This window comes from Haematobia irritans, chromosome 2 (assembly GCF_050003625.1).
Source record: "Haematobia irritans isolate KBUSLIRL chromosome 2, ASM5000362v1, whole genome shotgun sequence".
Taxonomy (NCBI): domain Eukaryota; kingdom Metazoa; phylum Arthropoda; class Insecta; order Diptera; family Muscidae; genus Haematobia; species Haematobia irritans.
Window position 1 is genome coordinate 95,880,333 of NC_134398.1, and position 16,456 is coordinate 95,896,788.

The window sequence follows — 16,456 nt, forward strand, 5'->3', positions numbered from 1 at the left end:
TTTTGGATTTTTGAGACATATATTGGAGTTTGTTTATTAAACCTTTTAAATGAAAGTTATTAATATTTTATCGGTAGTTTAGAAAAAAGTTATTAAGAATATTTAGTAAAATATGTTGAAATTTAAAGTGTATTGAAATTTTCATTATTCAATGTAAAAAATTAATATTCAATTCCAGATGAATTTGGAAAATTTTTGTTATATCTCAGCGTATAGTTTATTCATAAATTGGTAAGTATTTTTTAATATGACTTTCTTTTAAAAAGATTATTTATTATGTATATTATTATTTGTTAATTATTTTTTTGGAAACCAGTTTAATGTTTTTCTTTGTTGTAAAAACAATATTTAATTTCAGAGCAACTCCAGATGGATTCAAACAAATTTAAAAAATAGAGAATTGGTAAGTTTTCCTTTTTAAAATTGGCTTTCTTTCAACTATAATATTTACGTTTTTATGACCCTTTTTTCATCAAAATTACAGGTTTTTAATACCTTATTTTAGTATTTCTTTAATCAAATTTTTCGGAAACCAATGTAATATTTTTAATGTAAAAAACAAATATTTAATTTCAGAATAACCCCTTTAAAATTTGGAAAAAATTTTAGTACTCCTTTGCTTGTAATTTAATAGTGAATTGGTAAGGATTCTTTAACTTTCTTTTAACCCTGTACAGTCATCCTTATTTTTTGTACATTAACGTCATCCTTCGTCATTTTGACTACGGCTTATTTCAAGACGCTATAGTTTTCATCGTGAGCGAAAAAGTGAACCAAACTTGAATTTATTTTCTTATTCAATTTGGTTTTAATTAGTATAAAACAAAAATGCATAAAACGGTCGAATTAGTATAACTTAAATTTACCATTTACCAATACACTAAAATGCATTTTAAATCGAAAATGAAATTACGTGTCGTCATTTTGACGAATGATGACTGTCTAGGGTTTTTTATGCATATTATTATTTTTTTCATTAGATTTTTTGAAAACCTATTTAATAATTTTATTTAATGTAAAAAATAAATATTTAATTTCAGAGCAACCCAAATAAATTTGGACAACTTTTTATATTTCCCCTCAGCGTACAATTTAATAGAGAATTGGTAAGTTTTATATTAAAAGTTTCTTTCAACTAGAATATTCATTTTATTATCGATACAACACAGTTTTATGAGTTTATATAGAATACTTCATTATTTCTCTAATTGTTTCAGGTACAAATTTTATGAGATACGTTTTCCAAAGAAAAGTTGAATTCCTTACACCATTTGATAAAATGCCCCCAAATATTGTAAGTTACAAGCTAAAATGAAGAATTAAAAATTATATTTCATTACATGGTGTTAATTTTCATTATTGTTTCCATTTTTTCCAGCAAGATATGTGAAAAATTTACCTACGATGAATAAAAAACGGATAAGTCAAAATGTACAAACAGCGAGTTCAAATGAACTACTTTCTTGTTCCACGTGGTCATAATTTTTATTCACAAAAAAACATTGTATTAAGAACTTTCATCATAAGTTTTTATAATAAAGTACTTTTGCTTAAAGAAAGTTTAATTTTAATGTATGAAAATTTTCATAATAGTAAAACGGTTTGTTGTTCCTTTAATTATTTTATTTCTCTGTACTGTGGAATGATTGATTTAAAAAAAGTTTAGTCGTCGAGATTTTAAAGAGACTGATAACCAATTTTTATTATCAGGTTTCCCTAAAAATAAACAAGTAAACCAAAATAATACTGACTTCTTAACTTGGTAGGGGTATATAAATCTTATGGTGTTGTAAAAATGAACTAAAATACAATGTTATAGATGAACTACAATTTAAGAGAATTATAAACTAGACAAGTTGAAAAAAATCTTAAGGGCTAAATCATGGTCAATATTACTACAGTTTAGTTCATTTTGCAATGGAAAAGGGTTCACTGTTTTTTCAGTGTATAATATATTTTTAGTTCTTTAAATAATTATATAATTTAGTTTTAAAATGGTTTGCGTTATCTGTTCGTTGTATTTGTGTAGGCAATAGATTCCAAGCACGGATACTTGATATGAAAAAATGGTATTCTGAAATATGTAAACGATGTCTTATCTGAATTAGACGTTTACCTCTGTTTGAACGCATAAATCTTAACCTTTCATAAAGATATTGTGGACTGCCAGTATAAATAATTTTATGTAAATACAGCAAAGATCTGAAAGTCATCGTTCGTTCCAGTGTTAACCCCGTTATTTGTTCCGCATACGCAGACACATGATCATATCGTTTCAAGGAGAAAACATATCTTATAACACAATTGAAAGCAGCTTGCAATTTCCTCATACTGACGGAATCACAGTTATGGAAGAGTTCGCAACCATAAAGAAGGGTCGGGATCAGATATGCCTTCGCAATAAGCATTCTAATGCTGGGAGGTGTAAACCATTGAGAAGTCCATAGATTTCGCAACATCCCGTAAATTTTTCCCGTCGTTATTGCTATATGATTAGACCAAGAAAGATGCCTGTCAATTACAATACCTAAGTTTCTAGCTTGCTCCACGATATCAATTGTATTTCTACCTAGGATTATTGAAGATGATATTATAGGATTCATACTCTTCTTACGTATCACTAAGCACTTAGATTTACCGCTGTTTATGAATAGTCCATTTGCAGTCGCCCAATCATTAATGCGTTCTAAGTCCCTATTTATATTGCCTATACACTCATCGATCTCCGAAATTGAACAAGTTGTATATATTTGCAGATCGTCGGCATACATATGTATATGACAAAACTGTAAGTGTCTTGGCAGGTCATTCGTATATAAAGAAAACAACAAAGGTCCCAACACTGATCCTTGGGGCACACCCCTTGATACAAGAGCATTTCGAGAAGTCTTTGATCCATGATGTACCGACTGATATCTCTCAGAGAAATATGATGACATCAAGCGTATTGCAGAAGGTGAAAATCCAAACATTTTATCTAACTTCCACATCAACATTTCGTGGTCAACTGTGTCAAAGGCCTTCGATTGATCGAGTAATAGGAGAAAGGCAATATTGTTACGATCCAGGCCAGAACGTATTGTCTCGGTTACACCAGTTAAAGCTGTTATACAGTTATGTAAATTGTAAATTGTTTTGTATGAGAAAAGAGTTTATTTGTGAATACATTAATTTCTCCATAACAAAAATGAAATGATAGATATAGGACGAAAATTACTTTGGTTCTTTGGTACAGGTATTACCTTTGTAAGTTTCCATACGGACGGAAATTTACTTGTTGTAAAAATGCCATTGAAAATGTATGCCAGGTAGTTAAGGATTCTAGGAAGGGGTATCTTTATAAATGATGGGTGGATACCATCAGGGCCTGTCGCATTTGATTTAATTTCCAAAATTGATTCGAGCACATCTTCAGTATTGACACATTTAAATTCAAAATTAATATTTTCAGGAGGCATTTCACTGAAATCACGATAAAACTCTATGCAGCTAGTAGATAATGGTATATCTAGAAATTTCTCATTCAATATTTCTACGTTTGGGACATCTCCAGTCTCTTCACATTTATTATTTACACTAATTTCTCGAATCGATTTCCAAGTACTTTTTGAATCCAAGCACCTTGAGAATTTGGAAGTGTAATAATTTATCTTAGCAGTGCGTATTCCTAAATTGACCTTATTCCTCAAGTTCCGATAAATATCATGTAAGTAAGAGGTTCTAAATCTCCTCCATCGTCTATATGCAAGATCTCTCTGTGCAATTAAGTCCTTAATTTCATTTGAAAACCATGGATTATCTCTGTGCAGTTTTCTCTTGACCCTCAAGGGTACAAACTCTTCAAATAAACTATGAATCTCTCTCTGCATGAATTGCACTTGATCATCAACTGACGCAAGACAATAGATTTGGTCCCAATCAATTTCCGATACACGAATGTTCAACAATTCATAATTAACGTTCTTAAAATCTCTATAAGAATAAGTCTCAATATCTTCATTCCTATCCAGTAAATTAAAATCCAGCGTAGTAAAAATAAGATCATGTTTGGAAAAAGCTGGTACAGTTAACTGATCATATAAAATATGGTTAGTGCTAGCGTTTACAAAAAAAAGGTCCAATAAAGTTGAAGACGTGCTGGTAAAATGAGTTGGTATAGTTCTGTTAATAGGATTTAGCCCTATTGACAACATATCATTGAGAATCAAATCATTAGAAAGAATATTACTATTAAAGTCCCCTGAAATAATAATGTGGTTGTAGTTCATTGTGATAGACTCTAGTTTTAAAATAATATCATTTATATACACATTATTGTTAGGTCTGTACACATTTCCCAAATGTATTTTCTCTGACTGATTCGAAAGCTCTAAAAATATGTATTCACAACGGTCGCCCCCATTAGATCTGTCTATAACTTTGCATCTTATTCCACATTTAACATAGACAGCCACACCACCAGCATGACTCATTCTATCAGCACGAAAAATATTATATCCATCCAGTTTATATGTGCCATCAGATATACCTGGTTGTAACCAGGTTTCCGATACACATACGACATCTACGTTCGAGTTTTGAAATATGAACCTAAACTCATCCATCTTTCTCTTTAAACTTTGCGCATTTATGTGAATAATTCTCATACCTTTTCTAATATTTGATAATATTCGAACCATATTATGTGTACCATACCTGGAACCTGTAGTGTTACTTGTTAAAGTCAAAGAGTATCAGATTTGAAGAACAGATAACGTAAACAAATATAAATTGTTTAATAACAACAAAGAGTACAATAAAAGACAAGTTAATATGAATTATGTTATATATTTCAGTGACTCTAAGATTTGATAGCTCATAATACATAATCAAATTTAAGTTTTTGTTACATTGAACATCGCCTAGTTTTTTTTCGATATCATTTTCGTTACTTGATCTTGCAATATTATTATTATACATGCAATCAGCAGCCTGATCGCTGATAACATCATAACTGCAATTTTGGCAAATGTTCCCATCTCCATGGGCAGAGTGGTCTACATTGTTGAGGTCACTGGTAGATACTATTTTAATGGGTTGATTAGAGTTTACTCGCTTTACATACACTATGCCCCGCATAGTATAAGCTGCTGCCAGTTTGTTATTTTTTTTTAATCGTAAAGCATTCATGAAAATTTTGTAATTAGATTTTTTTAGATTTTCATTCACATAGAATGGAACATTAGAATCCATACCAATGCATTTCAGCGTTAAAGGTTGTTTATATTTCTTAACAAAATTAGCTATCGATTTAAGAATGAAGTTTCTTTCAAATGGTATAGATAGTTTTACTATAATGGTAGAAGGGTCAACATTTTTGCTTCCATTTCGCGCATTCCATAGACGAAATATAGATTGTATTCTTGGTGGGTTAATTTGCAATGATTCACATAAGTTCAGATAAATATTACTGAGGTTCTCATTAGTATAACAAGGAATGCCATTTATTCTTAAGTCACATGCGACACTGGCGTTTTTTTGATTATTTATCTCTTGTTTCAAATCATGTATTTAATTTTTTAGAATAATGACCTCAGATGACATAGTTTCTAATGAAACGACTCTCCCTATTATAGTTTTCAGTTCCTCCTCAATATCATTAAGTCTTCTTTCAAACTTACTGACAAGTCTTTCTCACTCTCTTTGATGCTCTCATTTATTTTCTTGCAGATAATGTCATTATTTTTTGACATTTGTTCTTCAATAATCTGCATAAAGTGTGTATAAGACAAGTCGTATTCTGACAGTCGTGGAGTTTTTGTTTTTGAGAATACCTCTGTTACTTCAGAAGGAAGACGTTTCGTTGCCGATGATATTTCATTGTTATTACTGCTGTTGTTGCCGCCTTTATTGGGTGTATTCATGTTTACGTTTTTTTTTTGTATTTTTCTTTGTTTTGGTTGAGAATTCCATATATGTTGTTTGTTCATATAGTGCTGTTGTTGCCGCCTTTATTGGGTGTATTCATGTTTACGTTTTTTTTTGTATTTTTCTTTGTTTTGGTTGAGAATTCAATATATGTTGTTTGTTCATATAGTGCCACAAAACAGAAACCAAAAGACGATTAATTTGAGAGAACAAAATTGCACTCTGTTATACACATTGATCACTGTTTGATTATGCTTTTTAGTTTATTTCAGTGAGCATATAAACGATGTTCTTATTTTTATTTTTGCTAGTTCTTTTTTAGTCTTTGAAGTCGAACTATCACAATATTTCGGTGAAAGACAACTTGGCACACAATTTGTTTAAATTATGAAGATATCAGCGTTGTATTACTCATGGAAAACGTATTTATGTACGAGCTTTTAGGAAACACGTCTGAATACTTTTAGCGGCTAAACTCGAATTTCCTATAAAAGTATAATTCTGACTTACTTTTCCTGCAAAAAACAGCGTCGCCAAAAACGTAATGAAAATGTTCTTTTTGGATCCGGAAGTGGTGCAAAATTGACGCAGAAGCGATGAATTTAACATGGGCTTGTCATAGGAACGAAGTCTTCCATTTCAACAGCCGTTGCACTGAATTTACATCACTTCTTTAGGTGTGATCCGAATTCAATGTTTTGGATAAATAATTTTTAAAATTTTTTATAATTTTTTTCTCATTCGTTTTTTTATTGTTGGTTTTTATACACTGAAAGGAAAAAGTACGTCATGAGGATGAATCTTTACATCACGGTGACGAATTTTTCGTCAAAAATGAGCTAACGTAACAACATTTCATCCCATTGACGATTTTATCGTCATAGCGATGAATTGAATTCATCCCTGTGATGAACTTATTTACATCCCATATACAACTATGTTACGTCCAGATGATGAATGTATTTCATCTATGTGATGATATTTTTCGTATCTGCGATTATTCTCTTTCATCCATGCGATGATGCAATTCTTCAAAAGTACGATTCTCGTTCGTCATCGCTACAAACGCCATCGTCATAGCGATGAACTCTTTCCCTAAATTTGACGTAATCCATTCATCAATATGATGTAATAGATTCATCAATTTGATGTAATCGATTCATCAATACGATGTAAACATCAAATTGATAAATTGATTATTAGAAATATTTTCTAAATTATTGTAAAATATATTCGATCGTTTTAGAACAAAATTTAACTCACCCATTTTGTGCCCAACTGTTTTTCGTTTTGAATTAATTGTTTGCTCATCCAATTCATCTTTATTCTTTAATTTCTTTATCCGTATTCGGTTTTCACAGAACGAAAAATGTCGCGGCATTTATCTGTAAATTTAGAAATACTTCCATAAACATATAACATATAAATGTTAAAAAAAATAAATTGGTCAAAAAACAAAAAAATCATCATTTTGGTTAAATTTTTTTCCATATATAACACTTCATGTTTTTTATTTTTACTCACATTTTTGTTTTTCTTTTCACTTTCACATCTTTAAGCATTAGCCCTTTATTTTCGGCACGCGCGACCACCTTTACACTTTGGACTAAACTCAACAACTGAGAGGAACCATTTGAAATGTTCTTACCGCAACGAAAAAAAAAACAATATTTCTACCACACAACTACGTATGGATGTGTTATTGCATTAGTATTTGAATACATGTCAACGGAGTAGATGATACTTTTCGTCTATTTGATTACTATTTTCGTCAATTTGACGACTTTTATTGTTCTCATATGTCTTGGAAGCCAATTTAAAAACAAACATGTGAACAAATGTTTGCTCAAATACTCGTTTGAGTTAAGTAAAATGTGGAGAGAGCATGAAATACCAAACAAAAATAACTTAGCTCTCATTAATAAAAGCTGTGTACAGTTATTTTAAAAACAAAACGTAGCAAGCGAGTTTTGTAAGTCCGATTAAAACACGGTTTATTTCATTCGGTATTTAATAATAAAATGAACTTTATTATTGATAATTATTTTATCCAGTATTTAATAATAAAATGAACTTTATTATTGATAATTATTTTATCCAGTATTTAATAATAAAATGAACTTTATTATTGATAATTATTTTATCCGGAGCTTTACGTCCGAATATTACTACGAGTCTTTAACAACTGACTAATCATGGCACTAGAAGGTTTTGTCCAAGGGATAGTCTATTATAATTTTCTTTGTTCTTCATTATAAACAATATCCATCGGCAATAGACAAAGACGATGGATTGTCGATGCATAATTGCATCATCTATGCATTTTATGCTGATATGCAAATAAATATGAAGACAAAGGATGATCCAATGGTCATTCTTTGTGTTAAAAAAAAATGAATTTCACAATTTAATTTTCGGCTGTATAAACAAATATTAAGCAAATAATGATCTAGCGGTCATTCTTTGAGATCAAATTTCAAACAGAATAAAAAAGACAAAGAATGATCTAATGGTCATTCTTTGTGATTTAAAGAAAATGAATTTCACAATTTAATGAAATTTAATGTTTAGATGCAAAAACTGAATCGGCCAAAAATAAAAGGAAAATTAAGTAAACAAATATTCAATTTAGATCTATGCCGCTATTAGATCTATGCCGCTAATGACAAAGGCGAAATAGATATATTAGAGTGAGGTATATGGGGATCATGGGGATCACATATAACTTCCCCTCCGTTAAAATTCGAGTCCCTTCGAATGCCATAATAATAATATAATTTTTTAATAGAATAATATAATATACATATGGTTAATAAAATGTATATAATATAAAAGTTATAATGAGTTTTCCTATTTTCTACATACTCTTGTATTTCATTTATAGTAGTAAAATTTATTTTTGGTAATATTTCTGTAAGATTATTAGGTAATGTATTAAAGTTTGGTATAATGGGCCTTATGCGGCTTACATATTTTTTTACTTTAAATGTGTTTATTATTACTTCACAATTTTCAATAGATACAATATAATGCCCTATTAACGGGTAAGTATAGTTGGAACATGTGTCATATAACGTGTCATTAATATTAATTAGGACTAAGTTTCCCAAATCTAATTAATTTATTTCGACTTTATTTTGTAGTATTTTGGTACAATTTTCATATTCATTTTTTAGTATGCTTGTAATACATTTGTTTGCGATTTCCATTTTATTTAAAACATTTTCATTACTTACAACATATGTTACATTATCAATGGTTACAATTTTCTTTGTTTCGATGTTAAGTTGCATTTTATTTGCATTGGGTATGGGTATAATTATCTTAGTTTCATATTTTTCTTTTAAGAACTCTGGTATGGACAGAACAAAGACAATTTTTTGTTGACCAATACGGCCCAAGTTACATTTTAAATATTTCAATTTAGAACTATCAATATCGAAATGGTCAATTTCTTCATTTGTCAAGAAAAATCTACTGGGTATATTCAATTTGGACATCATAACATTTTCCTGTACTTGTTCAACTTTGTTCCTTATTTCATTTATTAATATTGCAAAATTATTATACTTAGTCACCTTTAAATTTTCCTCTATAGCGTTAGTATAGGTTTTATTGAACAAAACCTTGTTCTGCTCTAAAATGAGTCTTACATTTTGTAAGTAAGTCTGCATTTCTGTATTTACTTTGACTTGTTTGTTCAAGTTATTTATAATATTCCTTTGGTTAAAATCAATTTTTGAAAAATGTTCTTCTATTCTGTTTCTGTCTTCGTCATCCATACTTCCGAAAATCCAATTTATAGCTCTACCACCTATATTGATTAGTCCTCTTTTGTGTCTAGTACCATTGGCAATGTGTAATTTTAATGTTGATAATTGATGTTCTAATTCCGAAATTTTCTTATTAAGATTTAGAGTTAACCAGCCGTCATTTATTTGGAAATGTTGGGATATCCCATTTTTTACTTTCTCGATTGTATCGGAGAAGTCCCCGAGGTCTATGACATGTATTAATTCATTGTATCCGCTTATAATATCAAGGGGCTCCCCTTGTAGGATAGTATATCCTGCTTGAGTTTCAATTTTGCGAATCTGTACATCCCCATTACTGTGGGATATCAATTCGAATATTAACGTCATCACGATGATCCATCGAAACGTCTTCTGCAAAAGTTTTGAACGGTCTTTTAATGTTTGCAAGATCTATATTATTTGGATTGTTAAAATTGTATTTTAAAAATCGTTTTGCGGTCTTTTGTCTCTGCGCTAATGGATTTTTTGTATATATATTTCTATCATTATATATGGGTATTTCTTCCCTTTTTTGATTAATTCTGTTAATTGCATCAGATTTTTTCTTTCTCATATATTCAGTAACCTGCTTGAAGTCAATATCATTTCGATTGAGAAAATCAATTGGTTTCTTATTTGTTGTAGTATGAATTGTATTGTTGTAGAACCCTATAGCCCTGATAACTAATTCTTCTATATCAATATTTTCATTATTCCGTTTTAAGATCCGTATGTGTTCTAAGAGGCTTGAGTGCATACGCTCAATATCTGAATTCCCCGTATGGGAGTGCGGTGTGGTAAAATGGGTGTTAATTCCCTGTTCCCTACAAAACATTTTAATCAAGGCATTATTAAATTCATTGTCCATTATTAGCAGTTCGGGTTTACCAAGGAGAGCAATTCTTTCTTCTAATTTAACTTTTATCGTACACATATTTTTATCCGATACTTTGTGTACAGAACCCAATTTAGTGAATCTATCAATTGTTGTTAGGAAATATGTTTTATGAATTTGAAAGATGTCCATATGGACTATCATGTTAGGTCTTTCTGGCGTAACTGTATGATTAAATAATTTTTTAAATGGTTTTCGTTCATATTTATTTTCGTTACATATTCTACACGTATTTATATATTTATTGACATGTCGGATTAAATTCGGGAAAAAGTATTTGTAACGAATTTCTTCAAAATTGTCAAGGATTCCCCTATGATTGGTGTCAATATGAGTAGTTTCAATAATATTATACAAATCCTCTTCGGAATGGACGTCAGTTGCTAACTTTGCACACAGAACAAATTTTATATCTGGAACGCTACTGAAAAGCAGGTTGAGTTTTTGTTTTATTATTTCGCAAGATTGATCACTTAATTCTGAATATACGCCAATCTTTCCTTTCTTAATTACGCGCCTAAGCACGTCGTTCAGATAATGTTCATTTCCCAGGTCCGTTTCGGAAAGGTACAGTATTTTATATTTTCCATAAAGAGTCTCTAATTCCACAAGTTTTTCTTTCATTATTCATATTTGATACCGATATTTATTTACTATAGAAGCGCTTTCAATAAAAATATTTCGTTGGTCCACCTCAGGATCATTTGTCAAGTAAAATAATGATTTTATATTCAATTCATCTGAATTTTTATTCTCATGTTCAATACGGCTTAAGAAGTCTGCCACTTTGTTGTCTTTACCCTTCAAGTATTCTATTTCATAGTCATATTCTGCCAGTTTTATCCGCCATCTTATTAGCCTGGAATTGGGCTCCTTCAAGGAAGCCAACCATCTTAACGGTTGATGGTCAGTACGAATCAAAAACTTTGTTCCAAAGAGGTAAGGCCTAAAATATTTGGTTGCCCATACAATTGATAATAATTCTTTTTCGATAGTACTGTAATTTTTCTCATGATTATTAAGAGTCCTACTGGCGTAACAAATTGGTCTATCATTTTGACTCAGAACGGCCCCCAATGCGGAATTACTTGCGTCCGTGGTCAATACAAATTTTTTGTCAAAATCCGGATATGCAAGTAATGGTGGATTTGTAATTATTTTTTTCAATTTATTAAAAGATTCTATATACAGGGGGTCTTTTACATTCAGCTTAGCATCTTTCTTTAGATATTTTATAATTGGTGAAGCTATTGATGAATAATTTTTTATAAACTTCCTATAATAGCCTGTTATTCCCAAAAAGGATTTTATTTTCTTCTGGGTGTCAGGAATAGGAAGTTTTTCTATTGCTTCAATTTTTGAAGGACATGGTTTTAAGCCATCTTGGGAAACTATATGCCCCAAAAACGCTGTTTCTTTCGATAAGAAATTACATTTATTTAATTGAACTTTTAAATTATATTTGTTCAGGGTTTCGAAAATTTTCGTTAGACTGTCAAAGTGTTCCTCCAAGGACGTTGAAAATACCAAAATATCGTCCATATAAATTACACATATTTTATTAATATAGTCTCTTAATACGTGATTCATCATACGTTGGAATGTAGCGGGAGCATTTTTAAGTCCAAAAGGCATTCTGATGAATTCAAAATGTCCCATTGGTGTAGAAAACGCCGTTTTCTCAATGTCCCTTTCATCCATCATAATCTGATGAAACCCTTTAGCAAGATCTATTGTAGAGAAATATTGCGCCCGTCCCAATTTATCGAATAACGAGTCAATATTTGGGATAGGAAATTTGTCGTCAATTGTAACAGCATTTAATGCTCGGTAATCGATCACCAATCTCCATTTTTGTTGGCCGTCGTTACCTACTTTTTTAGGGACTATCCAAAGGGGAGAATTATAAGGCGATTTACTCGGCCTAATTACTCCCTGTTCTAGCATATCCCTTATTTGTTTTTCAATTTCTCTCTCATGAACTTTCGGATATCTATATATTTTAGAGAAAATTGGTTTATTGGTCGTGGTAATAATTGAGTGTTTCACATCAGTGGACATAGGCAAGGACTGTCCCTCAAAATAGAACGTATTTTTAAATGTACTTAAAAATTTGTCCAGCCTTTTCCCTTCTTCATTATTCATAAACTTTGGAACATTTATGTCACAACTCTCACTACTTAAAATTTCTAAAACCGTTATATCCTCATAATGGATTCGAGGTTGATGTTGGTTCAAGTATATGATTGTATTATCAATTAATAGAAGCATATTTGTAAAGTCAATGATTACACCCATTGGCACTAATACATTATTACCAATAATACAATCAAATGGTTTATTATTTAAATTCATTAATTTAATTGTCATTGTTTCGCCACTCCGATTAAACTCGGTTGGTACTCCAATGATAATTTCTTCGCTAATTATTGTGCTCCCTGTCAATGTGTTTACTTTTAAATGTTTTCCCCTTTTTGAAAATTTGGCCCCAAACATCCTATAATCGCCCACCGTTGTGGCAGCACCACAGTCAATAAGGCATCTAGCTTTAATGCCCCCAATCGTTAAGGGTATTATTGGTAAGTAGGATTTTGAGGCTGTGTATGAAAATTTTGACTGGTTCCCATGTTACCAACTTCCATGGGTTCTGGATTTTGAAAATTATTTGTATTATCATTGTTATTATTATTATTATTATATCCATAAGATACCTGATTATACTGTCGATTGTGGTTTTTGTTTTGTCCATACCTTTTTTTGTTCATAGTGCTTTTTTGTATTTTTTTGTTTCCCTTTTATATATATGTCGTCTAATAGGCCATTCTCAATATAATAATCGATGGCCATAGCTATTGACTCTATATTATTTTGAATTAACAAACTTTTAATATATAATGGTAAGGAGTTTAGATAAATATTAAATATCGTCTTATTATTTTCTGCCGGAGAAAACATAACGTTCTCCGGGTCTAAACTAAATTTTCTATTCATTTTATTTAATATGTCACTTAATTTATCGTGGAGCTCGCTTAAGCTGTTGGCGTTTACATTTAAAGCATCGTTCCTTAATTTGAAAAAAGAGTCCTTTACCCCAAACTCCTGTTTGAGTTTCGATATGATTTGTTCCCATGAGGGTTGCACCAGAGTCTCGACTGCCTCCAATGCCCTACCCTGTATTTTGTTCGCCAATACGGTCTTTATAGTAGGTTTATGTTCATCACTTACCAGTGACAATATGAGGTTTATATCCCTTAAGAAATTGCTGATATGGTACCCACTCTCTCCATTGAAAGCGGGGATGTTTCGGGCTTCCCTGAGCCCTTCAGCCAGCGTTAATGCCATTCCAAGTATTTTTGTAATATGTTGAAATCAGGGGAAAAAAAATTTTTTTGTATTTCACTTTCTGTTGTTTCAGTTTTTTTTTTTTTTTTTATTTTCTTTTTCGTAGTTTATATGCGGAAAAAGATTTTTTTTTTTTTTTTATTTCACCTTTTTGTTGTTTCAGTGTTTTTTTTGTTTTTTTTTTTATTATTTTCTTTTTTCGTAATTTATAAGTGCAAAAATAAATTTTGGTTCACTTTTCATTTTTTTTCCTTTTTTTTTTTTGTTTTCAGTACTTTTATTTTTTATTAACTTTTTTTTTTTTATATGCAGGAGTAAACATTTGTTGAAAAACAAGGGAAAAAAAAAATTCACTTTTCGTTTCCCCTTTTTTTTTCTGTGTCCTTTTTTTTTTATTTTTTTTTTTTATTATTAATTTTTTTTTTTATATGCGGGAGTAAAAGTTCTTCTAGGATTCAACTTTTCACTTTGAATCCTACCGACTGCGCCAGTTTTGTAAGTCCGATTAAAACACGGTTTATTTCATTCGGTATTTAATAATAAAATGAACTTTATTATTGATAATTATTTTATCCAGTATTTAATAATAAAATGAACTTTATTATTGATAATTATTTTATCCGGAGCTTTACGTCCGAATATTACTACGAGTCTTTAACAACTGACTAATCATGGCACTAGAAGGTTTTGTCCAAGGGATAGTCTATTATAATTTTCTTTGTTCTTCATTATAAACAATATCCATCGGCAATAGACAAAGACGATGGATTGTCGATGCATAATTGCATCATCTATGCATTTTATGCTGATATGCAAATAAATATGAAGACAAAGGATGATCCAATGGTCATTCTTTGTGTTAAAAAAAAATGAATTTCACAATTTAATTTTCGGCTGTATAAACAAATATTAAGCAAAGAATGATCTAGCGGTCATTCTTTGAGATCAAATTTCAAACAGAATAAAAAAGACAAAGAATGATCTAATGGTCATTCTTTGTGATTTAAAGAAAATGAATTTCACAATTTAATGAAATTTAATGTTTAGATGCAAAAACTGAATCGGCCAAAAATAAAAGGAAAATTAAGTAAACAAATATTCAATTTAGATCTATGCCGCTATTAGATCTATGCCGCTAATGACAAAGGCGAAATAGATATATTAGAGTGAGGTATATGGGGATCATGGGGATCACATATAACTAGCGCATTTGGTTGTATGTGTGTTTTTTTAGGTAGAGAAATAAACACACATCTACAGAACGTATGAATTTTATCATCACATTGAACACTGTTTCGTCACATTGACTATTGATTCGACTTTTAGGTGTTTCACTTTAGTACTAATGGAAAAATGTAAATTACAAACATCTATATACTATATACACCGTATATCGTTTTATGTTTTAGTTAGCATTGAGATTTTTTGATACACATTTCAGATGTGTTTCATCAATTTGAAGATTATTTCATCGCATTGACGAAAACCAGCATCCTTGATACATCATGAAAATAAAACACTTAAAACTTTTGTCCAACTTCTATTAATATGTGTAATTCATATATTGGGACTTCATATAAACGAAATTAATTTAAATCAAATGTTAATTTTGGTTAACTTTCGCTGAATCGGGAAAAAATAATTTCGTCTTAAATGTATGTATTTGGGACAAAAACCTTTATATATAGCACCCAACACATTTGACGGATTTGATATAGTATCGAAAATGTGGACTTACGAAGTGGTGCAGGGTATAATATAGTCGGCCCCGCCCGACTTTAGACTTTCCTTACTTGTTATACCCTTCACCACTACTGTGGTACAGGATATAATAAGTTTGTGCATTTGTATGTAACGCCAAGAAGGAAAAGTCTGAGACCCATCGTTTAGTATACCGATCGTCATAGAATTAAATTCTGAGTCGATTTAGCGATGTCCGTCTGTCTGTCTGTCTGTCTGTCTGTCTGTCTGTCTGTCTGTCTGTCTGTCTGTCCGTCTGTCTGTCTGTTGATGTATTTTTGTGTGCAAAGTACAGCTCGCAGTTTTAGTCCGATTGTCCTAAAATTTGGTATAGGGTCCTGTTTCGGCTCAAAGACGATCCCTATTGCTTTTGGAAAAAATCGGTTCAGATTTAGATATAGCTGCCATATATATTTTTCACCGATCTGGTCATAATTGGCGTGTATATCAACCGATCTTCCTCAAATTCCGTACATCCGAATATTTTATGAGTCTCGAAAAACTTGCAAAATATCATCCAAATCGGTTCAGATTTAGATATAGCTCCCATATATAGCTTTCGCCCGATTTACACTCAAATGACCACAGAGGCCAATTTTTTGCTCCGATTTAGTTGACATTTTGCACAGGGAGTAGAATTAGCATTGTAGCTATGTGTGCCAAATTTGGTTGAAATCGGTTCAGTTTTAGATATAGCTCCCATATATAGCTTTCGCCCGATTTACACTTATATGACCACAGAGGCCAATCCTTTACTCCGATTTAATTGAAATTCTGC

General features: G+C 30.8%; 1 protein-coding gene across 1 annotated transcript in view; it reads right to left on the reverse strand.

Annotated features, from left to right (window-relative positions):
- Window positions 1-15,138, reverse strand: part of LOC142224818 (uncharacterized) — an 83,719-nt gene extending 68,581 nt beyond the window's left edge. Inside the window, exon 1 of the mRNA XM_075294602.1 lies at window positions 13,822-15,138. Coding sequence (XP_075150717.1) covers window positions 13,822-13,938 — 117 coding nt within the window. The 5' untranslated portion in view covers window positions 13,939-15,138. The remainder of the gene's footprint in view (window positions 1-13,821) is intronic.
- Window positions 15,139-16,456: the final 1,318 nt, after the last annotated feature.